Source organism: Clupea harengus, chromosome 11 (assembly GCF_900700415.2).
Source record: "Clupea harengus chromosome 11, Ch_v2.0.2, whole genome shotgun sequence".
NCBI lineage: Eukaryota > Metazoa > Chordata > Actinopteri > Clupeiformes > Clupeidae > Clupea > Clupea harengus.
The window spans coordinates 20,203,476-20,231,139 of record NC_045162.1 but is presented as its reverse complement, the minus strand read 5'-3'; the positions used below and the strand labels follow the sequence as shown (position 1 = coordinate 20,231,139).

At 46.1% G+C, this 27,664-nt stretch overlaps 1 protein-coding gene and 1 pseudogene across 3 annotated transcripts; one reads left to right on the top strand and one right to left on the bottom strand.

Moving 5' to 3' along the window:
* Positions 1 to 188: 188 nt before the first annotated feature.
* LOC105897622 lies at positions 189 to 4,994 on the bottom strand (annotated as a pseudogene).
* On the top strand, positions 3,236 to 26,954 carry klhl32 (kelch-like family member 32). Of its 3 annotated transcripts, none has more exons than XM_042709115.1 (11): positions 3,236 to 3,389; positions 4,176 to 4,401; positions 4,917 to 5,049; positions 6,937 to 7,117; positions 15,082 to 15,180; positions 17,035 to 17,250; positions 22,132 to 22,900; positions 24,025 to 24,083; positions 24,984 to 25,176; positions 25,679 to 25,773; positions 25,996 to 26,954. In XM_042709115.1, the coding sequence occupies exons 3-11, from the start codon at positions 5,027 to 5,029 to the stop codon at positions 26,155 to 26,157; spliced, it is 1,797 nt and encodes a 598-aa protein (XP_042565049.1). In that variant the 5' UTR covers positions 3,236 to 3,389; positions 4,176 to 4,401; positions 4,917 to 5,026; the 3' UTR covers positions 26,158 to 26,954. The 3 variants fall into 3 exon arrangements, with proteins under 3 accessions (XP_042565049.1, XP_042565048.1, XP_042565050.1); XM_042709114.1 differs by having other exon boundaries at positions 4,173 to 4,401; XM_042709116.1 differs by lacking the exons at positions 3,236 to 3,389; positions 4,176 to 4,401 and adding an exon at positions 4,410 to 4,497.
* Positions 26,955 to 27,664: the final 710 nt, after the last annotated feature.

Sequence of the window (27,664 nt, the reverse complement as noted above, 5' to 3'; positions counted from 1 at the left end):
CAGATAGAACAATGAATAGGTTTATGCTGTAAAATATATCTCCTATTGAAGGACATAAGGCAAATAATAAACCAAGGATTGTAAACTGAACCTTTGTAAAACTTATATTAGATCATTAGCAAAAGCTCAGTATACTTGTGCTTCTTATTTGAGAAAAAATATAACACCACAATGGGTTATACACTCCATAATCTAAATATCAGTTTTAAGCACACAAAACGTCATCATATATTAAATAAGTACAAAAACATTCACTTCTTCTAAAAGTCTTCAAATATTTTTCAAAACATCATAAAAATGGAAATGCTGTGCAGTTGAAAACATTTCCAACCAAATGACCTCATGACCTTAATCTCACAGCATCATTGTGCCTTCGTTCACAAAGTCCAGGGCTGCTGGGTTAGAGATGTCACCTGATTTAGTCGAAAGGACTCTAATAGGGTTCTCAGGGTTCTTGCACGTCTCCACATACTTGTGTACCGTGCTGTAATACTTATCCATGGTCCCGAACTTGTAGAACCTGGAGATCTTTTCCCACGCGTACCTTGGAGGGGTCGCTTGAGACTCCGGTGTTCTCATCTCAAAGAAGCTCTTGATGTTCCTCTCGGCAAGCTTCTTGGCGTGCTCGGTGGCGTAGCTGTCGAAAAAGTTGCTTTCCTTCTGAGAGTACGCCTTCCAGAACTTGAGCTGGAGGTAGCTCACTGGGGAGTGGCACCTGGCCACACAGGTGAGCAGCAGAGAGGAGAGCATGATAGAGGCTATCACCAGCCAGCCCACGACCTGGAAGGCAGCGGATGACAAAGGCTAATTAACATTCAGCCAAGACAAACACTCAGTGAAGTGGTTAATCTGCGACATTGTTTAAAGGAACAGTGTGCAGACATTTGCAACTTTTGGATGTATGTTTTTATAGGCAACCAGTTTTGGTATCATGTTCAAATTCATTTTCATGGTACATAGCCATGTGGAGGAGATCACCTGTCCTTCCCACTGGCCACCCAGACTATGCACTATATAGTTCTGTGGTCGGGGTCAAACCTCCATGTGAAAATGTATGAAAAGCTTTCCCAGTATGACATTGCCAACAATATAACCAAAGAAACAAGTTAGCATGCTAGCAAGCTTTTGTCAGTATCAACTGTGTTGATGTTTTAAGGTTTCTGCATGCTTTTTAGGTGGTTAGCTTGCTAGTTTTACTGCCACTGGACATTCGCTGGGAGGCAGAAATCTAATGCAGGCCTGTGGTTGATTTTTTAAATTTAACAACTTCCTCAAGGAAGCGACATGACGCTTGTCTTTACATTTAGTTTCCTGAACACAACCATACAACTGACATACAGGGCAAATCATTAAAGTCAGCCAACATTAACCAACCACCATCACTACTACTACCACAATTCCTACTAACACCACTAACAATAACAACAACAATATCAACAACAGCACTAATAGATGGTGTTTATGATGATGATCATAATGCTGGCTAGTCTTCTACCTTTAATTAAACATACTTCATAGAGACATGTATGAGTCCTCATAGTGAAAAAAAAACAGCATAAAATATCCCCAAGTAAACTGTGACTAGTTTGCATTGTGGACCTGAATATGAGCACATGATCACAGGTGAGCTCAGCTTACAGTGGGGGCAGTAATCCTCCATGTTTGTTACTTCACAGAAACCCTATAGTACTATCAGTCCTCAGCAATGAAAGCTTTCACACCTTCTGACAGACAAATACAATTCACGGAACTGTTTGTATTATCATAACCAACAAATAGGCCTACTGCGGTCACCTGAGACTGTGCGCGTATGGTTGTAAGGATAGCGTCTCTGTCCGCTGCAGTTTTATCACAGGGCAACTTGTGGAGCTCGGTCTGGCAGGAGTCCGATCTCCCATGACACAGGTAGCTCTTCAGATGAGTGACATTAGAGCCCGTAATAATACATTCAAAATAAACGCCGTTAAGAAGTGCTATTGCGATCCAGGAGACAGGTGCCACCATAGCGGTCATTGTGATCTGAAGAAAACACATAGGCAGCCGCACATGGATTTTGAAACGAAAAAGTTTAGACTTATTCAGACACAAGCCCGTGAACAGTTTCCCACGTTTTATTGGCTTAGCATGTACCCAAGTATAAGCAGAGCGCGGCCGGCACAAGAAGAGACACCGTCCCATACAGAAAGCTCCACTCGCTGCATGGACACTTGAAAGGCAAAGGTTGAAAAAACATGCTCCGCACCCGCCGTTAGTAACGGTATCAGGCCCAATCCAAGGGGTCGTTTGCCGTTTTTGGACTAATTCATCACAACGCTTGAAATTTATCCATAGCGACGCGTTCCTTTTCTTCTTTCAAACCAAAATTCACAACCCTCTGGCAAAAATGAGACTTCTTTCCCAAAAACCGCATTTAACTGTCCAGCTTTGTAAGAGAAGTCCATTATGGGAGGGGGAACACTTTCAGCTCCGTTTATCTTTCTGAATGCCCCTAAATTATTGGGCGCTGGTCTCCACGAAATATACGTCCATGCATGGGTTTGCCTATGGCATAACCTGTGGAAGCAGTTGGCGAACACTTTCCAGCGTAATTATCAGTTTGATTAATGCTCACTTTAGAGGGCATTTATTAATATACGCTCACAAGTATAGACTGTCTTTTGTAGACTAGGTCATTCTCTTCATGATTGGAGCGCCGCGTGTGGTCTCAAATGTCAAGACCTGTCTCATCATTGTGCGCTTCTCTGCGGACGCAGTAGGTAGGGAGGTGGTGGGAGGGAACAGCATTACCAGCCAAACATAATCATAAGCTGATCATTTGACGCGACGGTCCATTGATGGAAACGCATTTTAGGATGATCACTGAACGGGTAACCAGGTAAAAAACAGTGGACTATAGGACAAACAAGGTCCAACGTTACTCTGATACACACACACACACACACACACACACACACACACAGAGACAGAGAGAGAGAGAGAGAAAGAGAGCTTATTGTTGTCCATTTCACATGACAGTCTCTTGTATCAAAGTCATACTGCAGGCTGTATTCATAGCACTTGTGAAGGTGTCGTGTTACTATCAGAAGCCATGTGTCAGGTCAGGACTGAAATATGTCAAGTGGTTCTGGCTCTGTGGTGTCGCTGTATCCCACATGACCAAAATGCATGTGACCGTTTTGGATAGGCGGGGCTACGGTGTAACAATTTAGCTAATACGCTCACTGTATGTCTACAGAATACACTGGACACAACTGTTACGCAGGCTGGGTATTTAGCAGCAGCCGCAACTCACCTTCAGCCAATGTGCCACTAAATGATATGCGTTCATTTTGAGTAGCTTACGGCCACCAACATCCGACTGACACAGGAAGAACCGAAACGACTGAAAAGTAAGTAGATAGCTGTGTGATGTTGGATGTCATGTTTTCCACATTAGAGTTACTGTTAGAGCCTGTCCATCCGTCCGTCCGTCCTGTCAAATGGAGCATCGGACGTCTCTGAATCAGTTGTCACGGCTCGCTCAGCAGGGACTATAACAAAGCGGAGGTTTTATCTGTAAATTCCCCCCAATATCCCGTTTGTCCCCTTAGCTGGACAGTTGCTAGGAAACCTGACCCGAATAGCAGCTGACTCTGGCTCAGATCTTTTTTAGAGTCAGCAGGTAGGGGTTGATGGCTGAGATTTAAAAGTGATGGTGGAGGCATACGCACGGTGATTCCCCCCGCGAAAACAGCCTCAGTCTCCATCGTAGACCAGGCCAACCTATCCGACTTTTCATCGATTAATCTCTGGTAGAATGCAAACAACATTCATGGCGAATAACATTCATGATGAAAGTAAACGCTGCCGCAAAGGATGCAGTCCTGCGGAGAAAACTGGAGAAAACTGGCAACGCTTTTACGTTTAATGCATGTATTCAGCAATATTGCAATACTAGCCCTTCTTGATAAACAAGCTGACACATGGTCAAGTGCAACAGTGCATGTCAGGTTCTTGGCTGAAAATGTCGCTTGTTGTTTTAGCTGTATTTTTCATCTGCTTCATTCATTTTCATCTGGTAATCTGTCTGAACATCTTTAGTAGAATGGAGATATGGTCCAATGAAACATTCTAAGACTCTCTTTCTCTCTCTGCCTGCTTGTCTCTTGACTTTGCTCTTGGGTGACTGCCAGCAGTCCTCTGAAGGTCATTCAGTCATTGGATCAATAGCCCCTGGAGATGGCCAGGAGATGGGAGGACATTAAACGCAGATGAGACTAGGATCTAATCACCTGGATGGCCTCCTGTGGCTCTGCTGGGTAGCATATGGGTTTGCCAGAGTCATGTCTCAGACTGCTCCTGACCAGGATGACTAATAGACTAGCCCACTCTGTGTTAGGGTGCTCCACGGTCTGCTTCTGGGTGAGTAGGCTTTGGGTTGTGTCCCTCCGCACAAAACTGGTGCTGCGTCAAACTGACATAACTGACAAAATCTGACAACATTGTGCAGTGCCCCAGGTAAGAGTGGTCTAGTGTGTGTTTCTGGGTGTACAATCTGTGCATATATAGGTGTGTGTGTGTGTGTGTGTGTGTGTGTGTGTGTGTGTGTGTGTGTGTGTGTGTGTGTGTGTGTGTGAGAGAGTGTGTGATGATTGTGATTTTTCATGTGATGATTCATTTGGATGAGTATTGGGGTCAGCCCACGCTTGATGAGTCTGCATGGGGTTGAGTAGTGAAACAAAACTGAAATCCGTGTTAGTGCTGCACAGCTCCTTCACCCCAGCATCCTGCTATGCCTGTAACTCACCAGTTGACAAGGCAACCACTGTCTCTGCAAGGGATCTGTGGCGAATCTGTGCCACATCAGGTCCACTGTCTGTCAGGGGGTATCTGTGAGACTAAGCGTTCATGTTAACTGACTTTCGCCCTCTCTTCAGGCTACTGGACGGGCTCAGTGAAGCTACCACAATAAGTGACAGCCAGCCAGAGCTCACTTCCTCCTTCACTCCATCCATCCCGTCTCCACCACCACCACCCTGACAGGAGAATGCCCTCTGAGCCTCTTCTCAGGTACGCTATTGTGTCTGAGGTCACTGTAGTTCCCCACAGTGAATGACTCTGGAGCAGGTCTGGAAAAGGATCTGGTCTGGTTATGGACCACATCAGCCCCGGTCCAGTCAGCTACATTGTGTGTCCCTGCTCTATGGTCCCCGCAATGTCCCAGTCCAGTCCAGTCCAGTCCAGTCCATGCATGCATATAGACACTGATGGTCCTCAAGGCTTATCAGTCAGATGTGTGTGATGTTTGTTAAGGAAGTGGTTTTCTGAGGCCCAATGGTCTTATATCACAGGTGCAGAATCTCAAAACCCTGTACCCTTAAAGACGTGGGCATTTGTGTTTCAGGCTCATATGGTTAGCATAAGTGTGCTAGTGTCTGGTTTCTCAAACAAGCCAAAGTTCATAGACATTGATGTGCAGTTTTTGTTGCAAGTTATCCCAAACCTACCTTTTTGTAGGATTCACAAAAGCATTGGGATACTTGAGTGTGCTTACAATCTGGACATTACTACCCCTGGAGAGAGAGAGAGAGAGAGAGAGAGAGAGAGAGAGAGAGATATTCTCCTTTGATAATGGGCAAGTTGCAAGATAATATGAATTACAACGGTATCTGGCTTGAGTAGGCAAAGTGTCATTTCACTGTCAAAGATATATGGTAAATCAGAGATGGATCCTGGGGAAGTATGGTCTGACACACACACCACACACAAACTCACACACACACACACACACACACTCACACTCACGCTCACACTCACACTCACACTCACACACAGTGAAAGGCAGACACAAAATATCAAGATCAATGAGCAACAGAAAGGTGGTCACTGTAAGACAGGGGCAGTAGAGGCAGAGGTGGAACTTCATCTGTGTGGAACATTAGAAAGAAATATTTGATTTTTAAAAAATATACCTGATTCCAGATTTGAATACATCAGAGGAGCAGGATAGTGGAGCCCTTGTCTTTGCAGAGCTTGGTACTGTCTGAGGGACTGTGTTTACCTATATTACCCATAACAACCAGAATGATTATGAATGATCCCCTTTTTAACCACATCAACTCTGTCTCTATGCGCATGTTATCTCTTTTTTGTGTATATGTGTATGCTTGTGTATGTGTATATGTGTATAGACGGTGTGTTTGTATATGATTTTACATGCATACACATCTTGTGTATAGGTCTTATCTCGACATTTATGAATATGCATTGAATGTTATATTGTTAATACTGAGAGCCAAAGCTGTTTTTTTATTAGAGTGAACATATTTCTGCACAGGGATGAGGAGAAAGAGGGTGAGTGAGTGAGAAAAAGAGAGATTGAGTGAGAGAGTGTGTGTGAAAGAGAGGGAGGGATGGAGGTAGAAAGAAATAGTGAGAAAAAGAGAGAGATTGAGTAAGAGAGAGAAATTGATTGAGAGAGAGAGAGAGTGTGTGTGTGAAAAAGAGGGGGGGTCTGTTTGGAATAGAGAGGGAGGGAGGCATAGAGAGAAAGAATTGGAAAAAGAGAGAGATTGATTGTGTGTATGGAAGAGAAAAAGAGAGAGAGACGCCATAACTGTATTTGGTTTACGACATCATGTGGACATCACATGGGTCAGAGGGTGAGAGGGCCTATAGTCTCACAATGGAGACACAGAACTGCCTGTTCTTGGAGGCCCCTTTATCCTCCTCCCGTTCTCTCATTCAAATTCCAATTCATGACTGAAAAAATAGAGTAGTATTACCAAACAGCAATACGTGGCAGACATCAGCAACCACATTTTAACTATCACTTTCCTGTGTCCTTCACTCTTCTCTTTGTATTTCTCTCTCCCTCTCATTCCCTCTCTCTCTCTCTCTCTCTCTCTCTCTCTCTCTCTCTATATATATATCTTTTCATATCTCTCTCCATCTTAGTTCCCAGGACATGCTGAAAGGCCAGAGGCTGTGTCAGTCCAGGTCGCACCAGGACTCCGTTCTCTCCGCCCTCAACCAGCAGCGGAAGGATGGCCTCTTTTGTGACGTCACACTGGTTGCCGGGGAGCAGAAGTTCCACGCCCACAAGGCTGTGCTTGCGGCGTGCAGCGATTACTTTAGGGTGAGTTTTCTGTCACATGTGACTCCCGCGGCCATCGTTTCACATTTCACTCTAGATTTGATACCTCAGACCACTCTGAGAAGGGAAACAGGGGGCGAGATGGAGGAGAGAGGAGGCTAGTAGTGGAAGTTAATAGCAATGGAAAAGCAGAATTGGCATTACTAGCAATGCTCAGAATCAATCAAACTTGATCTAATTTACATGTCAGCCATTGCTCGTTGCCTGTCAACAAATCCTGTTAGAGTCTTGTGTGTGAAATCCACCCAAAGCCTTGTCATTACATGGGGAGTGTCAGCTGTGCCCCCACCACTTCACACCCTGCCAAATGAGTTCTTGCAGAACAGAGACAGGAAAAAAGGCTTCTACATGTCACCCTTATGCCCTTAAGGTGGTGCCTTATTTAGCCTGGGCCGACGTGTGTGGGGTTGAGCAGGACCTGCACTCTGCACTGATTGGAGCCAGGCTAAAGTCTAAGTCATTAAGGTGCTTCTGTGTTTGAAAGCATGACGTCTGGCTGAAGCAGTCAAGTCAAGTGAATTAAGCTCCTCATCTCAATCTGTTCTCTTCCCTTTTATGCTTCTATACTCTCCTGTGTTTGTGTGTGTGTGTGTGTGTGTGTGGTGAGTGTGTTGTGTGTGTGTGTGTGTGTGTGTGTGTGAGTGTGAGTGCGGGTGTGAGTGTGAGTGTGAGTGCAGGTGTGAGCGTGTGTGTGTGTGTGTGTGTGTGTGTGTGTGTGTGTGTGTGTGTGTGTTTGTGTGAGGTTCATTTGAGTTCATTTTAATGCAAACATGGTCTGGTAGGCATGGTCTTTGATGGCAGACTATGTTCTTCCCCCAAATGTACACCAGTACGGAAATCTAACAGATCTTTTGAACATACGGATGTGTGTAAGCGTGTATATGCTTGCTTGTGTCCGTGTATGTGTGTGTGAGCGTGAGTATGTATGTACATATGTGTCTGTGTGCGTGTGCGTGTGTGTCTGTGTCTGTTCGTGCGTGTCTGTATGTGTGTGTGTGTATGCTTGGGGAATGTTTTCAGAACAGATTGGGTGCAGATGACTGGTAATATGCAGAGGAGAGAGCAGAGAAAAGAAGGGAGGGAGTGGAGGGAGTAGAGAGCGAGAGCGAGAGCGAGAGCAGCCAGGTAGGGCACGCAGGAAATGAGCGGCTCCTGGAGACGCAGCCCAGGGAGAGCATTGGCAGCGGCAGTGAGATTTGATTTTCGGAGGGGCTGAGCAGATTAAAGCAGAGGGGAGATAAATCCCCCTGGAAATGGCGAGGCGAGGGAGATTACGCCGGAGTCCAAGGAGGGATTTACTCAGGCCAGGTAGCTTGACTTTCATCCTACCAAGTGGAGAGGGAGCAGAGGCAGCTGTGCGGAAGGCTGATTTCGTTATTGTTTTTTTTTCCTGGGGACAGTACTGCCACAGGTATTTTCATATGAAAAGAGACAGTCAGACATGACATTATGCACTGTAGCACCTCTTGTGCAATTAGAGAATGGATTCGATGCTATGATCAGTTACACAAATACCCAGACATATCAGATCGCAATCTTGTCTTCATCCACTTATTGGTTGCGGTGCAGCATTTGATACTCAACACAGTACAATAGACAAAACAGTCTTACAGCCGCAGGCTATGTAGAAGCAGTGCGAGTTCCAGTGAAGTAGACAAGGGTCCTTAAACCAGGGCATGTGTGTGCGTCCATGTGTGTGCATCCATGTGTGTGCGTCCATGTGTGTGTGTGTGTGTTAAAGCCTAGAGAGTCTGTGTCCATGCTTGCATTAACAAATGCTTTTTCACATGATCTCCCTGCAACGTGCGTGCGTGTGTGTGTGTGTGTGTGTGTGTGTGTGTGTTTATGTATGCATCTGTAAATGAGGATGTTACATATGACTTCTCCCTTCTGAGCGATAGCGTCTCCCACCAGTGAATCACACGCTCCGAGTAATGGAAACCCATATCCAGACTCCCACCCTCTTCAGCCCCAGTCTGGAGGCACCATGGCCCAGACGGGGCAGATTGGAATGGGATGCCCCATCAAGCGTGAGCAGCACAGCTAAAGCTGCCCCATCCTGATCACCTGTCTCCTTCTATCGCATCGAATTACCTCTTAACCCCTCTGAGAAATATGGCCCAATATCCACCAAACAGATGGAATATCGCCTAACATTCAACAAACAGACGGAATATGGCCTAACATCCACCAAACACACGGAATATGGCCCAACATCCACCAAACACACGGAATATGGCCTAACATCCACCAAACACACGGAATATGGCCTAACATCCACCAAACACACGGAATATGGCCCAACATCCACCAAACACACGGAATATGGCCTAACATCCATGCTCAGACATGTTGCGCAGCTGTGGCAATCTGTTAGTGTTAAACAATGAAGGATGCGCTAATTGTAGAAGCCTTGGTATCCTGGATATTGTCATTCAAAGCAGTGTCTTACTGCAGTCAGGAAGTCAGACAATGAACATTACCTTCAGACCTGTTGAGGTAGCATCCTGTAACAATGCTGATGGCAGAGCTTCGATACACAAACACACACACACACACACACACACACACACACACACACACACACACATCACTAAACTATAAACACCTTCCCTTCCCTATAAAGTACCAGGATGTATGAAACGAAGAACTGTAAATGTAAGATCTTTGCATATTTACATCCAGCAGAAATATCCGTTAGCTACAACACTTGACTTAACAGAGGTATGAAGTAATGAGAGGCAATGCTGTTCATGGTTTTTTGGATGGCTGCAATAACACTGTTTTCTACTGGTCATTAGACTTCGTTACCAGCATCGTATACAGTTAACCATACCATACCATAGCAGACAAACCTGTATCTATAATGGAAACTGCATGTACGATAAACTAGAGAGCGCCTCAGCACAGAATCTGCTAAAGCTACTGTTAAGCCAACCTTTGCCACTCCAAAATCTTTGCCCGGACTGCTGCTGCAGCTGTGCTAACAGGGGCTCATTTGTCACGGTCACCGCCTCTGAACCAACCCCCACCCCAACTACATCAGCCTCCCCTCAGGTAGAAGTCACCCCTCAGTACACGTCTCAGTCTCAGGTCTCAGGTCTCATCTTCACGCACTGACCTTGTCCTCACACACACCACACAACACACACACAACACACACACACACACACACACACACACACACCACACACACACCCACACACACATCCCCATCCAGGTTGCGGTGAGTGGCTCATGGTCAACTCAACGGCAGGAAGAGTTTTAATTAACACACACTCTCTCTCCCACAGGGGTTCTGCCCTAACAAACACTTTTGGTCTCTCTTTTTTTTGGTTTTAAACAATGTGAAGTGAGGTCACCCTATCAGAAGTAGGCTGTGCTGCAATAGAGTAGGAGGGAAAAAGACTCATCTAGAATGGTGTGGGTGGCAGCTTCTCTGAAAAAGAGAAAAGACAGAATAGAGGATAAAGGGGCCACAGGGATAAATTTAGCTGCCATAGTTATTTCATGCTGAGGGAGACCACAAAAAAAGCAGTGGTACTTGATTGGCCACATTAATACAAGGCAGAACATGAATCGGAACGCTTTCTCAAAGCGCTTCAGGACAATCCTGCATCGGACCTCTCTAACTCTGCATGGACTAGGCTCAGGTCTGCACAGAGTTGGTAGCTCAGAACCAGATACACACCAGAATGATGGATCCTCATGGCACTGCACAACCACAATGGTTTGACATGATAATATACAGTAGATACTCCATGTTAGTAAGTACATACAAGTGTACCAGTGACCAAAAATGGACAATTAAAGCCCCTTATGGAACCCACTTATGTAAATTCTTCTAGCACGGCTAGTCGTTTGTGGCGCAGATGGTGGCTACTGCTTATTTCAGCTACAGGTAGAGAGTGAGATGAGAAATGAGACACAGTGTGTAGGCACTAAGTTAACTTCTGTAATGTCTTTCCTGTACTTTAGAAGGACATTTGTGTTGGTGTGTGTGTTCGTGTGTGGTTGGTGTGTGTGTGTGTGTGGTGTGTTGGGTGTGTTGGGACCTCCTGTGCTAGAGGCGGAGGACGATTTATTGGAGCTAGCTCAGTCATGGCCTCTGTTATGATCTCTGGGCCTCCCACTTCCTGTGCTGTGTGAGCTTTGATCAATGTCTTTCCCATCCACCCACTGCGAGACAGCGATCAATGCCTGTGGATTAGTGTGGCCTCAGTGGGGAGCATGACTTGGCTGGCTGCACCGTCGCTCTGATTATATATAGCATTGTGGTAGTGGGGTGTGTGTGTGTGTTTGTGTTTGTGTTTGTGTGTGTGTGTGTGTGTGTATAAGCACTGTCATTACTCTTGCTTTCACACGTCTAACCTGACAAATAATGTTGTGCAGATATCAGTGGAATGACAACAGGCAACAGATCTCAGTTGTGTGTGTGTGTGGTGTGGTTGTGTGTGTGTGTGTGTGTGTCTGTGTGTGTCTGTGTGTGTCTGTGTGTGTGTGTGCTATTAAATGCTGTTTTGCTATGTTGAACTGTCTGATGAACCCATTCAACTTGACTTAGTATGTGTGTATATTTGTCTGTATATAAGTGTGTGTGGTGTGTGTATGTGCCTGTTCTTTTACCCTGGTTCCTGCTGCTGTTTTTATTGCCTTGCCAGCGCCATGTTTAGCCTGTGTATGATGGAGAGTGAGGCGGATGAGGTGACCTTGGCAGGGAGTGACGTGTGTGGGACTGAAGCATGCTCTCGACTTCGCCTACACGGGCAGGTGAGCGCCACTCTTCTCACTCCCACACCAACCAGTCTCACACAGAAACACACACCCGAAAAGAAAACACAGGCACACACACACACAGGCACACACAGACACACTCAATCTTTGTGCAGAACTTGCCGTAGGATCATGTGGAAGCCCAATTCCACTATTTTTGTACAGAGCATTTTTGTCAGTTATCAAGCACAATGTACGCACAACGTACACCCATTTTCTTCAAAGATCTCAAGATGTCAGTCATCAGTGTAAAATCATGTCCAATCTCACAATGGTCCTTACAGGGGTCAGGACACACCTGAAATGGGGTCGGAGAAGCATGTACATCTTCCAGGTAACCCTCCCCGCGGAAGGAGCACCTGTGGATGAACTTGAACTTCTCTTGCAGCACATCCTAGTCTTATTATCCTCTTCTGGTGGCTATATTTCAATGCGAATCATTTAGTCAGTTACGCCAATTATATTGTGAAAACCTTATATTGCTGCAAAACACATTTTAATATTGGCCTCTGTACTAAAAATATAAATTGAAGTCAACCGGGCTGCCCCTTCCCATACAATATGCACGATAGCTATGTTTACAGTTAAGTTATGGCAGTACTAGGCCTGCACAATGAACAATGCGTACGTGAGAATTCCTGACCGCAGTGATAAATCTTTGCCTCCTTGCATCACAGTTAGTTCCTCTTAGGTGTCGTTAATCTGCAAATTACAAATATTATGCGTACACCACCTCGAGACCATGCAACATGTTAACCTTTAATAAGTACCGTTTCTGTGTACAAATGTACTCAGCATGTTTTTAGTCCAGACCTACTAGTGATGCATGCGGCCCATAGACATGAATACACTCTCAGACACACACAGACACACACAGACACACACACGCACACACACGCACACACACATACACACACACGTACGTATAGCCTACACACATGCTCACACACACCAAGTTTGTGCCAGAATCTCCTCCTACACAGACAGCACACATTAAGCGAGCATTCCCATCATCTCTGGGCCCTCTCTGACCGCTGATCGCTCCCCTGGCAGTCTCCCTCCCACGCCTGCCCCATACCCCCCTACTGACAGCGCTGAAGCTCTCCATGAGACACGGCTAGAACTAGAACCAACAAACACTGAATCATCATCCATCCGCCATCACTGCTCAAGCCTCCACCGCCCCCCTTGTTTGGGTGGCTGTCTGGATGGATGGGTGGATGGGTGGGTGTGTGGGTGGCCATGTTCCCAGTGTCGGTGGAGAGATGGAGATTCAATGTCTCACTGTGGATTAGCCCAGGCCAGGGGAGCACCGCTGCTGCTGCTGCTGCTGCTGCTGCTGCTGCTGCTGCTGCTGCTGCTGCTGCTGCTGTTGCTGTTTCTGCTGATGCTGTTTCTGCTGATGCCGTTAATTAGGAATAATTGTGTGTTTCCCTGGGGATGAGAGGAAATTATGCGTAGGCCAACATCAACCTGCTGCTCCAATTTAGCTTGCCCAGACAAACTCAGAGACTCATACATATACACAGACACTTACATACAAACAGACACTTACATACAAACACACGAACACACGAACACAGACACAGACACAGACACAGACACAGACACAGACACAGACACAGACACAGACACAGACACAATCGAAGACTGTCAGACACAGACACAGACACAGACACAGACACAGACACAGACACAGACACAGACACAGACACAGACACAGACACGAAGACACATACAAACACACACAATCAGAGACGGTCAGACAGAAGGGATTTGAAGAGCATGTATTCGTCTGAATTTAAATGATGTTCATTCACAGATATAGAAATGAGGTCCGCCTTAGCAGAATCACAAAGCCTTGCATGGAGCAACCTTCCTGATGACACAATTTTGCAATGCGCTTCCAGTGTGGATTTGTTTTCTTGTGGTGTGTTGATCCTTCAGGCCCTTCAGCCTTATCAGGGGAGCTTTGGAAGCCACACAACCACTGCAAGCAAAATATTTTGATATGGAAAAATGATCTTTGGGTTTTAGCGCCTCAGTGTTAAGCGCGGCTCAGACGTCATGCTCGTGGAAAACATCACCGAGCTCCGGGTACTGTCACTGAGCCAACAAAGGCTCTGTAAACCTGCCAAATACTCCCTCTATCTCCCCCCGCACCATGACTCTGATGGGAGACTTCATGTGACGCATGCATGTTAGCTCACATTGATGATCTGCACACAGATGTACACAGATAGCCAGAGTGAAACACATGTCAGAGAGGCGGGTTGTTGTGACGGCACAGACACAGACACTCTAAATAAATAGCCGCTGATATTGCATCAGGGCTCTGTGGTCTGCAGCTGACCTAGGTCCAGCTTAGATCCAGGCTGGCTAACTTAGCTAGATGTGTTCCATCTGTCTGTCTCATTCTTTCTCTCCCTCTCACTCTCTGTTTTCCACTCACACACACTCTCTCTCTTTATCTCTCTATCTGTCTGTCTGTGCATATGTCTGTCTATCTGTCGATCTTGGCTAGATGTGTTCCATCTGTCTGTCTCATTCTTTCTCCATCTCACACGTTCTGTTTTCCATCTGTCTGTCTATCGGTCAATCTTGGCTAGATGTGTTCCATCTGTCTGTCTGTCTCTCTCTCTCTTTCTCTACCTGTCTGTCTGTCTGAGTTAGAATGTGCATCAAATTTGGTTTTCTGTCTGGAAGGAGCAGATCCAGCACACTAAAGCTTCCAATATCCTCAAAGATGTCCTAGAACTTAAACAAACAAACCACTCCTCGTGTTGGAAAAAATATGCAGGTTTATTAAAACAGCCCATAAAGAACCCCATAGAAGACCCTGTTGTGCTAGTTATGAGGAGCAGTTCAAGTCCTGTAGGTGGGTCAGTACGTAGCTGTTGCTGTTGCTGTTGCTGGTGCTGGTGGGCTTCAGACCTGTGAGCTCTGGGCTCTGAGGAGTTTCAAACGTCTGTGTTCAGACAAGGTGCTTCTGAGGCCATATGCACACACTTTATTAAACAGGTTCCTCTGATGGCACATAGTCTACTAAATAGGTCAAATGTGAAAAAAGCACGTGCTTACGTGAATAACTGATTAATGAACTAGTATCTGTGCATTGTATGTTAATCCTGATCATGATGTCTGATGGTCAAGGCTGTTTCCTGTCTGTGCAGATTGTGCTGGAGCCGGGGGTGATCCAAGATGTGTTGGCTGCTGGGAGTCACCTGCAGCTGCTGGAGCTGCTCAGCTTGTGTTCCAACTACCTCATACAGGTGAGCTTCACAGCACTACCTCATACAGGTGACCTACACAACACTCTCATACAGGTGACCTACACAACACTACCTCATACAGGTGACCTTCAGATGTTCTCCCTCGGTCTTTATCCCCCTCTCAGATTCAAAAGGGTTGGATTGACACAATACTATATTGCCAGGATATAACAGTCAAAAAGGAATAACAACCAAACAGAATTAAATAACAGAGCTAAATAACATTTTTAATCCCTCTCTCTCTCTCTCTCTCACTCTGTCTTTCTGCCTTTCTTGCTGTACTTTTCAATTTTTTCCACCTGCCTCTTTTTTGTACAATTACTTAAACACTTACTGTTTCCGTCTGCATGTGCACACACTCTCATATTCCATACGCCACCTGCTGGTGGAATAAACAACTTGCAGCACTGTGCAGTCCCATAGGTTTTGCTGCTGTAGGCTGTGGGGTTCTGACTGCGTCTTGTGATCTTACAGGTCTTTGTAAGATTTGCAATTTGGATGAAATAATGAGCCAGACAATAGCCATCTGGGTCCTTCCTATGCAGTGCAGGGTGTTTTAGTCTATGTTAGGCTGTATATAATTTACAGTGCTTGCTGTGCCCATGGGTGTGTTTCACACTGTTAAGTGTATAATAAGCCTAATTCATACAGTATACTGTGACAGGTATACAACGGGGTTCAATGAGTAGCCGGTTCAGTGGAGTGAATGTCATCTGAGGGTTGCGTGTGTGTGTGTGAGCCGTACAGTTTCTGGTGAATCCAATAGATGGCAGTCTACTCCTTCCATTACCTCTCTCTCTTTCACTCTCTCTCTCCCCCTCTCCCCCCCCCCTCTTACTTTCACTCTTTTCATTATCTCAGCATCTTATTATGTTGATCTCATATCAGCCTCTCCCCCTTTGTGTCGGTGGAGTCAGAGGTAGTTTCTGTCGGGCTCATGGCTCAGGGCTCATGACTCATGACTCATGACTCAAAGATGGTTGTACACTACTGCGGTGTCATATATCATATATCATAAGACTGCCATGTGTTATTTTGCTTTATAAAACAATTGGGTTCTATTGAATTATTTAGCTGTTTCTGATTGGACAAGAGACGTTCCATGAGTTGGAATATCCCAGGACATTCCAACTCGGACTTTTCACAGCTAATATTAAATCACTCCGCGATGAAACATTCTATAGCACGTTGATACAATTAAGCGATAACCGTTAATTCAAAGTTCTTATAATTCCAAAAGACGTTGACAATGGAACTATTTTTTTGTTGCGGAGAAACAATGGCGAAATAAAAAAAATTGTAATCAATAACTTCGGGTTGAATGTTAATTGGTTGACTATAAAATAGTTTTATAAAAGCAATATAGTACGAGTGATATCCCTTACCTACCCCACTCGCACTCGTACTATATTGCTTAATTATTTTGGGTCTCCAGAATCTAACCCTTTCAAATGTAACCTAATTACACCAAACTAGTCATGGCCCATCTTAAAGTCTGATCTAGCCTTCATTCATTTAACTCTGATCTGAACTAGTCATGGCCCATCTTAAAGTCTGATCTAGCCTTCATTCATTTCAGTTCAGTCCTGATTGATACCTTAAATGATCCGGACCAAACTATAACAAAGCTAAAAAATATGTAACAAAATGTGCTCAAGTTATTGTCCTTACACGAGCCTTGCCTAACTCAACACATCTGTCCGCACAATGGACTGCCCTGAACCACATCACCTGTCCTAACCTTACACGCCTGAACATCCAGACTCCTGTCCTAACCTAACACTCCTGTCCCCATAGATACCTATCCTCCTATTCATTCCTGTGTTAAGCTGACTCCTGTGTGTGTGCCGGCAGGAGCTGAGCAGTCTGAACTACCTGGACCTGTACCGGCTAGCCGACCTGTTCCACCTGCCGGCACTGGAGGAGGCAACGGTGGCCTTCCTAGTGGAGCACCTGGCTGAGCTGCAGCGCTCCCACCAGGAGGAGGTGCTGCTCCTGCCCTACCGCCTCCTCAGGGAGGTGCTCAAGAGTGACCGCCTCACCTCACTCAGCGAGGAGGAGATCTGGCAGGTAAGCATCTCTCTCTCTCTCTCTCTCTCACACACACACACACACACACACACACACACACACACACACACACACACACACACACACACACACACAATAAAGACAATAGTTTGTGATTAATGATGGGGAAATCTGTCAATGAATAGTATCTTTCACCAAATCTATGATTTTCAACAGATGCATAGTCCTCAGCCTGCTTAAAGAATTAGTTGAGTTGGTTATCGTATTTACAAATGTTCCGCTCACCTTGAAACCTTATGATACAGCCAATGTGTTACCCATATCACAAGCTAGTGAAGCCAGGGTTCCAGAGGTTCCAGTTTAGTAGACACCTGGGGCTGCGGCGTGAGAAGACCTTCGGATAATAGTGAAGTTTGAACAGAGCTGAGCTAACGCAGAGTGTGATATGTGCTAAGATGCGAGCAACACATTTCTGATATAACAGAAACACATGCTACACTGATACACAGGAAAAGGGCTTTGTGTTGGACTGTGCATTAAACCATTTGAATTGGACGTAATTTGACAGGTAAACACCTTATGTTATTAACATATACAGTGTACAGGCGTAGAAAAGTTTGGCTTGTGGAAAATCTCTTCAGTCCTACTTTGTGTGTCGATAAAAACGTTCTAATTATCCCTCTCCAGATGTGGATGCACTATGCTGCTTTCATGTTTTGGTGGACAGAGCGTTTGTACTTACTTGCGGGAACATTACCTGCACTTTGATGGCCAGAATATCAGTGGAACCCTGAGTAGGTCTCCTGAGTAGGGTTGGGTTTAGCAGGCAGATTAGTGGTCAGGGATACAGTCTGAGATTGCAGAGTGGACATAGTGCAGTGGGTGGGTTAATGTGATAATGTGGATGAGTGGAAATGTTTAGATATCCTATCAATATTTCCCCCTGTGTCCCCTTTGTTTTAGTCTCTCCCTAAGAGCACATTTTCTTGTGTCAAGTTCAACAGTCTCCTCACACCCACATACACACACACACACACACACACACACCCACACACACCCACACACACACACACCCACACCCACACACACACCCACACAAGTCCTTTGCCTGCCAGCAAATCCGTATTTAGCACTGTGTGTGTGTGTGTGTGTGTGTGTGTGTGTGTGTGTGTGTGTGTGTGGATGTACGTGTGTTTGTGTGTGTGTGTGTGTGTATGCCTGTGTGTATGTATGTGTGCTTGTGTGTTGAGCTGACAAAGGTAGGGGAAGTAGATGTGCAGACAAGTCAGCTGGTGGGGGGGGGGGGTGGTTGTGGCAGTGCTGTGACTGTGACTGTGACTGTTCATTTGCACCAATCAGGCCCCCCCCCCCTCCTCTTCCTCCTCTTTTTCCCTTCAGCCCCTCCAACCCCCCCACCCCTTTAAACTCCCCCTCCACCCCACCCTCCTCCACCCCCTCCCTCCTGATTAGACCCACCGCGGTTTCATCAGAAACCCCAATCCCCTGGCTGTCACTCTGGCCAGCCCTCTGATTGAAAACAATCAGGCCTCTGATGCCACAATTACCCTGACCCTTTAACCAGCCGCCGCCGCCATAATCAGGCCCTGATTAGGCCGCTTTTGGCCCCCTTCACTGCGCCGGGAAGGTTAATTTGGGCATCAGACGGAAGCGTGATGGGCGCCGGGGCTGCGGCTGGCGTGGTCCTGCCGCTGGAGCGTGTGCCCGATGACGCCACCCTGATATAGTTCTGCCCGTCAATCATCGTCACACGCCACACTCGCCGAGGCTCGCTAAGGCTCACGCTCTGGAAATCACATTTTCTTGCCACTTTGTTTTTTTTCTCCTGTGTGTGTGTGTGTGTGTGTGTGTGTGTGTGTGTGTGTGTGTGTGTCTCTTCTGCTTGCTTTTTCTCCCTTTTTTTACTGCACTCTCTCTCTCTCACTCTCGCTTGCTCTTTTCTTTCGGGTGTATGTGCGTGTGTGTGTGTGTGTGTGTGTGTGTGTGTGTGTTCGGGGAGTTAATTTATTCTCTGCCCCGAGGAAGTTCTCTGATCCAGTGTGACCTTCACAGTCAACAGACAGTGCAGTGCCCACCTCTCCCTCTCCTCCATCTCTCTCTCTCTCTCTTTCCCCCGCTCTGTCTCTTTCTCTTTTTTGCTTATTTATGCTCTGTCTGTAAAAATAGGAGGCAGAGAAGATACAAGATAAAAGAAATGGATGGATAGAATGTAAAAGAAGTGTCCAGTTTTAAATGTATTCTCAACATGCCTCATGCCAGGTGTTCATCAAAATCCTAAGGATGTAAATACATTTGTATGTTAAAATTAGGGATGCACCGATACCGATACCAGTATCGGTATCGGTGCCGATACTTCGTTAAAATACTCGTACTCGTTTTGAATTGCCGATACCAAGCACCGATACCACTCATCAGTATTTCACTGCATCAAACTGGCCGGGCTATGCTGACACAAAATGTGATTTATTGTCCTACCTGTCCTACCACTCTCTGCCAGACTAGTAAGTAGCTTATTTGCCGTCTTGTGTTGCATTTGCTTGATGTTTGACTGTGTTAGGAAAGTTTGTCATGGTGTCAAAGTATTTCAGTATACAGGTTTCGCTAAATGTAGCTGCTAGCATCTCGTTAGCGATTAGCAATTCCGTTATGCTGCCTTAACGGCGATTTGGGCTCATTTTAAGATAAATGACGACGACAGGAGTAAGGCACAGTGTAAGATCTGCACTGCTACGGTGTCGAGGGGCGGAAAGGAAAGTACTTTGTTTAACACAAGATTTGATTAAACTCCTGAAGACACACCATAGTGCTAAGTACACAGAGTTCACTGATGCTAGTGGCGCAAGACCGAAGTAACCAATCTTAACTGACGTCTTGCAAAAGAAAAAAACGCGCACGCACACACAGAGAGAGAGAGAGTTAGAGAGAAAGACTGTGCCACATAGGTTAAGTGATTGTTTGTGTACTTGAGCAGGAGATTCTTCTGATCCTTTTGTAACTGAAATGTGCTCTTGTGCTAATCCAGTAATAGTTCTGTTCACTTTTTGTTAAGCAGACTGTGTTGTTAACTATGCAGCAAATTGAATTGCCTTTATCTGGTTATATTTGCATTTTGTCTAATGTGATGATATTGTCTGTTTGAAGGCTTTTTTTGTGTGTTAAAACCAGAAAGCTCTGTTTATTTTTGGCTTGGGATAGCCTTCTGTTAATTTTGTACAATAGGCTTGACATAATCTGCAGAGGATAAAATAAAATCTGCCTCCAAATTAATTGCACTTTCATGGAGACCAAATCTAAGAAGTATCGGTATCGGTACTCGGTATCGGCAAGTACACAAATTAAAATACTCGTACTCGTATCGGTTTGTAAAAAAGTGGTATCGGTGCATCCCTAGTTAAAATCCATAGATCAAAACTATGCATCACTGAGCTTGTATCCTTCCTCTGTACATTTTGATCAATGTCTGAGTGTAATGCAAGAGTGTAAGTGTACAGGGAGAAAGACGGAAAACATTTGAAAGAAAAGATGTTAAATAAATGTGGGCTTCTGTTGGTTCCGGGCTGACCGCATCGGTATATCTTCTGGACTGGACTGGTCTGGTTGTGTGAGGCAAAGAGGTGTTGGTGAGTTGGTGTGTTTGCTGTGTTGGTGTGTAACGTTTAGTGTTTCTGTCATGTCCCCTCTATGGCGTAGAAATAGTTCACTGATAGAAATCTTTGGTTTGGGACATAAAAAAATGTAGAGATGTAGTTTTGGGAAATGATCTAAAGAAGCAAGGGAAAGGATTAAAGGATTGAGTGTGATAGTGACCTTCCTACTGTCTTTGGGTAATGCTGTGACTTGGGTGCTCTTCTATCTTGTCTGTATGTATGTGCGTGACAGAAAGGGTTGTAGGCATGAGTGTGTGTGTGTGTGTGTGTGTGTGTGTGCGTGCCCAGCTCAGCTCAGCTGTAATAAGTTTGCTGCCTGTGTGCTGATAGTGTTAAAAGCCACTTTGTTTGGCTGATAGCGAGATCGTTTATCTGTGGCCATCTCGCCCACACTTGCGTGCCTCTGCTGCCAAACAACCTCAGATTGCTCTTAAGTTCAATTAGCTCGCCTTTGTCCTGCTCCTCCTACTCTGTGCAGTGTGTGTGTGTGTGGGTATGTGTGGGTACGTGTGGGTATGTGTATGCATGTGTGTGTGTGTGTGTGTGTGTGTGGAAGGTAATGCAGTGAACCATTTGCATATTTATTTCCCAGACTAGGGATACACCTCTGCCCTTGTGTTACTGTGTGTGTGTGTGTGTTACTGTGTGTGTGTGTGTGTGTGTGTGTGTGTGTTACTGTGTGTGTGTGTGTGTGTATGTGCATGTGTATATGTGTGAAATTAAGCAAGGGTATTGTGAGAACACAATAGCTATCTGTGTGATGTGGAAGCACGCGCAGTGTCCATCTCACCCGCCAAGCTTTGCACAATATCCTTTTCACTCGAGCGGTTTGATCTCCCGATCCCCCCCCCACACACACCGCATGGAATACTAATGAGCTCCCTTGCAAGCACCCTCACCACCCCCTCTCTCTCTCTTCATCTCCCTCTCTGTCTCTGTCTCTATCTTTTTCACATTGTGCATCTGCTTCTCTCAGTTACTTTCCTTTTACCCTCTGTTTCTCTCTCCTCATTACTCTCTCTCCGTCTCTCCATCTCTCCATCTCTTGTCTGTTTATCTTTCTTCCTCTCCAACACTCATTTTCACAATCACTCACTATCATACTCGTTCTTCTTCTCTCTCATATGATGTCTCTCTGTCCCCCCTCTGTATCCAGTTATATCTGTTTTATGTATTTTTTCTATTCTCTCTATCCCTCCTTCTTCTTCTCCCCCCCCCCCATCTCTCTCTCCCTCTCTCTCCACCTCTCTCTCAGCTGGTGGTGCGTTGGCTGGAGCATGACTGTCGCTACCAGTACGCCGAGGACCTGCTCCAGCACGTGCGCTACGGCCTGATGGAGTCGTCCGTGCTGCACCACCTCTCGGACGGGCACCCTCTCTTGCACGCCAGCCTGGTGGAGGAGGCCCTGGATTACCAGCGCGGCACCTTCGTCCAGCCCTTACGCCAGACGGCCCGCACGCGACCCCGCTTCCGCTCCCTCACCCTCTACGTGGCCGGCGGGAGGAAGCGGGAGGTCAGTCGCGTGCGAGAGCTGCGCTACTTCAACCCGGCCGGACCCGGGGGTGGGGGGGTGCAGACCGAAGGGGGGGGCCAGCAGCAGCAGCAGCATCAGATGCAGGGGGTGCGGGTGCCGGGGGGGTCGGACTGGAGCGAGCTGGCACCCATGCCCGCCGGGCGGAGCCACCACTGTGTGGCTGTCATGGGTCACTTCCTGTTTGTGGCGGGCGGCGAGGTGGAACAGACCAACGGGCGCACGTGCGCGGTAAGGAGCGCCTGCCGCTACGACCTGCGCGCCAACCGCTGGACGGACATCGCGCCCATGAAGGCGTGCCGCGAGCACTTTGTTCTGGGCGTGCTCGGACAGTTCCTCTTCGCCGTGGGCGGCCGCAATGAGCTCAGGCAGGTGCTGCCGTCTGTCGAGCGTTACTGCCCCAAAAGGAACAAGTGGATGTTTGTCCAGCCATTCGACCGCTCGCTGTCCTGCCACGCGGGGTGTGTCGCTGACGGCCTGCTCTGGGTGTCAGGTACACACCACAACCCTAACTCTAACACACTTTACAGAAAAAACAGACAAAACTGTAAAAGAGTGATGCTGTCAAAACACAATCTATACAAACATTGATTCAATAACCTTCATATTAGAGGTGGGAGAAGAAATCGATAGAGTGTAGTATTAGTATCGAGTAGTCAGTATGTTTCGCCACAATATAAAACCGATACCATGGCCAAGTACCAAGTATCGCAATATTTATTTATTTAATGTTGTGAAATACATCAGCTGGTAACATTGCTTCTAAAATCCACAATATGGTGCAAGACCTTGTTCTTCTCTTGCATCACAGCGGAAACTGGAAAAGGAAGTCAGAGTCTGGAACAAATTCTCCACGCTAGGCTGGCTGCAAAGACTCCCAGTATACGACACGTGATATATGGGAGAAATAAGTCACAGTTTATTGTACAGAATTGCAGTACTTACTGCATTGTCAAAAGAGTCTCAATAATATTGTATCGTATGCAAAATATCATGACACCATCATATTGTCCTATCTGTCATTTGATCACTGTGTTGATCATATCATATTTTGTGAAGGCCACAGCTTGAGTAACGCATCCAGTGTAATGAGAATGCATGCCCTGCCAGTCAACCCCAGTACCCATAGGAATGTGTGATGTCCACCTCTGCATTTACACAAGTCTTGTCTTAAAGGGCAGTGCATTAATGTATGGTAATGAGTTTGAGTATTCCACAGCCGGAACACTTGAAAATGCTTTCCTTTATTATTACACCAGCTGTATTGATCAACCAGAGCTACCAGTGCTCATAGACACAAGCAGTACTCATAGACACAAGCAGTACTCATAGACACAACCAGTGCTCATAGACACAAGCAGTGCTCATAGACACAACCAGTACTCATAGACACAAGCAGTACTCATAGACACAACCAGTGCTCATAGACACAAGCAGTGCTCATAGACACAACCAGTGCTCATAGACACAACTAGTACTTATAGACACAACCAGTGCTCATAGACACAACTAGTACTTGTAATTATTGGCTCACCAGTATGCTGGTCTCTCTCTCTCTCTGTCTGTGTGCGTGTGTGCGTGTGTGTGTGTGTGTGTGTGTGTGTGCGTGCTTTACAGGTGGCGTAACAAATACAGCCCAGTATCAGAACAGATTGATGGTGTATGACCCTGCTCAGGTAACCGGTAGTGAGAGAATGTGAAGGAATGTTTGTGGGGAAAAAGATGATGTGTTGTGGCCTGGCCCGAGTTAAAGAAGACATGGTTAACATCTACTATAACTGCAGGGGAAACCAGATGTGTTGAGTTAAGACAGGAAGAGAGAGAGGGAATGAAAGAGGGAGAGAGGGCAAGAAGGAGAGAGGGAAGAGAACAGAGGGGGGGATATCAAGAAAGAGGGAGAAAAAGAGAGGAGTGAGATGGAGGAAGGGAGAGAGGAAGAGCAGTTGACAAAGAAAGAGAGAGAGGAGAGAGGGCAGTAAAGAGTTGAGAGAGAGAGAGGGAGGGGGGGGATGAGAAAGAGAGTTGTAGAGAGTAGAGAGATTCATTGGTATTCACCGGGGCTTCACATTCACCTGGCAGAAACACCAACCCCCCACCCACACTACCCTCAACAGATGGCCACCCGTCAGCTTCACTCTACACACACACACACACACACACACACACACACACACACACACACACACACACACACACACACACACACATTAACCTGCTCTCTCGCTGTCTCTCTCACACACACAATTATCTCACACAAGTGTGTATGTACATTCTTCCACACAAAAGCACAAACACACCCTTTGACACACGGATGCAAACACGTGCACATTCACAGTCATACAGCTCTGCATACACTTCAACAAATAGACTTCAACACCATGCTCAGACACCTCACTACACCACACCACAAACAGACACAAACATAGATGAAAATACAAATATATAAATATAGTGAATATATACAACTATGCGTCCAAATATACAAATATATAGATAGTGTATTCTATACATTTGCAGATCCATTCCTGAAGTGTCTTCTCATTCTTCTTCTTATCGTCTCTCTCTCTCTCTCTCAGGACCAGTGGTTAGCGCGTAGCTCCATGCTGCAGAGGCGTGTGTATCATGTGATGGCGGCCGTGGGGAGACAGCTCTACGTGCTGGGCGGAAACGACCTGGACTACAACAATGACCGCATTCTGGTGCGACACATCGACTGCTACCACATTGACGACGACCAGTGGACGCGCTGTTCGTTTAGCCTACTCACAGGTGTGTGTGTGTGCCTGTGTCTGTGTGTGTATGTGCATATGTGTGTGTATGGTGTGTGTGTCTATGTGAGCATCCTTATCCTGGTGGGACACATCGACTGCTACCACTTTGAGGCTGATCAATGGGCACGTTGTTTATTTAGCTTACGCACAGGTGTGTGTGTGTGTGTGTGTGTGTGTGTGTGTGTGTGTGTGTGTGTGTATGGTGTGTGTGTGTGTGTGTGTGTGTGTGTATACGTGTGTATGGTGTGTGTGTGTGTGTGTGTGTGTGTGTGTGTGTGTGTGTGTGTGTGTGTGTGTGTGTGTGTGTGTGTGTGTGAGAATCTACATCGACCAGCGGTTCTTTGGCCTACTCACAGGTGTGTGTTGTGTGTGTGTGGGGGGTGAGATGTTTATCAGAAACACACCTGTCTTCCGCAAGCACCTCGAGTTAATGGCGCTGTATCAATTTTAAGAATGGAACTGAATGGAAAATGCAGCAAACGTTAATTGTCTCCACTCAGGCCAGAACGAGGCTGGGGTGGCGGTCCACGAGGACAGGATCTACGTGGTGGGAGGATACTCCATCTGGACAAACGAACCCTTAGCCTGCATTCAGGTGAGCTGTCTGAAGGGTTGACCTTAACTCACCTGATGGGCACAGGTGATGTGATGTTAACCTGTGACTTGTTTTACCTTGTCTGCCAGGATGTGATGTGATGTTTACCTGTGGCATGATGTGTACCTGTGCTGTACCTGTCTGCCAGGATGTGACGTGATGTGATGTGATGTTTTCCTGTGGCATGATATGTACCTGTGCTGTGCTCTTCCTGTCTGCCAGGTTCTGGACGTGAGCTCAGAGGGGAAGGAGGAGGTGTTCTACGGCCCGAGTCTGCCCTTCGCTTCAAACGGAATCGCCACCTGCTTCTTACCCGCGCCCCACTTTTCCTGCCCCAACTTACAGACACTACAGGTTCCTCATCACAGGATAGGAACGCTTTAACACACACACACACACACACACACACACACAAACACACACAAACACACGCACTGACACATACATAAACAGACACACTCACACACCCCAAACAGAGACGCTCTATGAAGAAGTATGAACGTTTACCACTGCCTCAACACACCAAGATGCAAATAAAGCCAAGGAGAACCCTCTTCCTGAGCTGCCCAGAGCTCCAGATGCTCGAGAAACTCGAGATACACATGCGGGGTGCCCAGCTCTATGGCTACAGTTTAAAGCAACACATCTTAGTAATGAGACCACACGGTGCACTTTGCTTTCTGGGAAAATAATCCACAAGGACTGAACCTTGATTTGTTCTGATCTGTGTTGACACAGCAGCAATGGGGAGCACTGAGTTTATCAGTTTTCTGTGCCAAAACATTAGTATCAAGCTCCTTATTGACTTAATGCACTATATGAGACTGAGTGAGCTGTCTCCAATTGCAACCAATAGGTATATACTGTATATACGAGGTGTGGCTGTTAAATAACAACTGTTATTACAAGTATATACGAGTTATATGAGTATAATGAGTTTCCTTCATTACAATTGCATTACAGCATTAGTCTCATTATTTAATAGCTGCACCTCGTATAGTAATAGTGCCTGTTACATTGTAACTACACTAGTCAATACAGTGCAGCTCAGTGTCACATACTGAGTAACTAAGCGTAGCTACATACTGATACTTTGTATGCACATATTCCATGATTAGGGCATGTCGAAGTATGGGGTATGGCTGTGTAGTTATACATTGATAATAAGTGCGTTACACTGTAATCAACTGTGATTACAATTACAAAGTAACAAGGGCACGGTGATTAAGTGTTAATTGGCAAACATCTCTGAGCAGGGCAGAGATAAACAGACACCCCTGTGAAAGAGAAAGCCAATGAGAGACCTAAGATCTTCGGGTAAAGGCTTTTAAACATGACACACTCATGTTGCTTGTTGTGTGTATGCTGTGTCTGTCCTGCAGTGTGAGAGGTGAAGGTGTTCTCACCGTTTCCCTCCGTGTCCGAGCCTCTCCTGAAACACCTGAGGGTTGCGGTAATACCCTGAGCACCCTGGCTATCCACGCTTTTAGCAGATCTGTTGGCAGAAGCTACAGCAGTTGTCCCAGCATTTTCAGTGTCAATCAGAGGCAACATAATCATGGCTTTCCTGTGAATTTTCAGTCGCCTTCCTCTCTTCCCTTCCCCTTCTCTCTCTCTCTTTTTTCGAGTGATAAGTGAAAGCGATTTGAATACCATGAACCCCACCCCCAACACACCACACAACACACACACAGAGACAAGGAACGTGCTGATTGATGGTAATGGGTTGGAGATTACAGTCCAGCTGAGGAAAGGCAAAAAAAAAAAAAAAAAATGAGTGGATGAGGGCTTACATTATGTGGCCAGCACTGGGCCCAGGCTATGCTGGACATTTTCTTTTACCCGCCTCCTTTTTAATGGGACTGTATAATGATCCGCCATTACGGAGCTT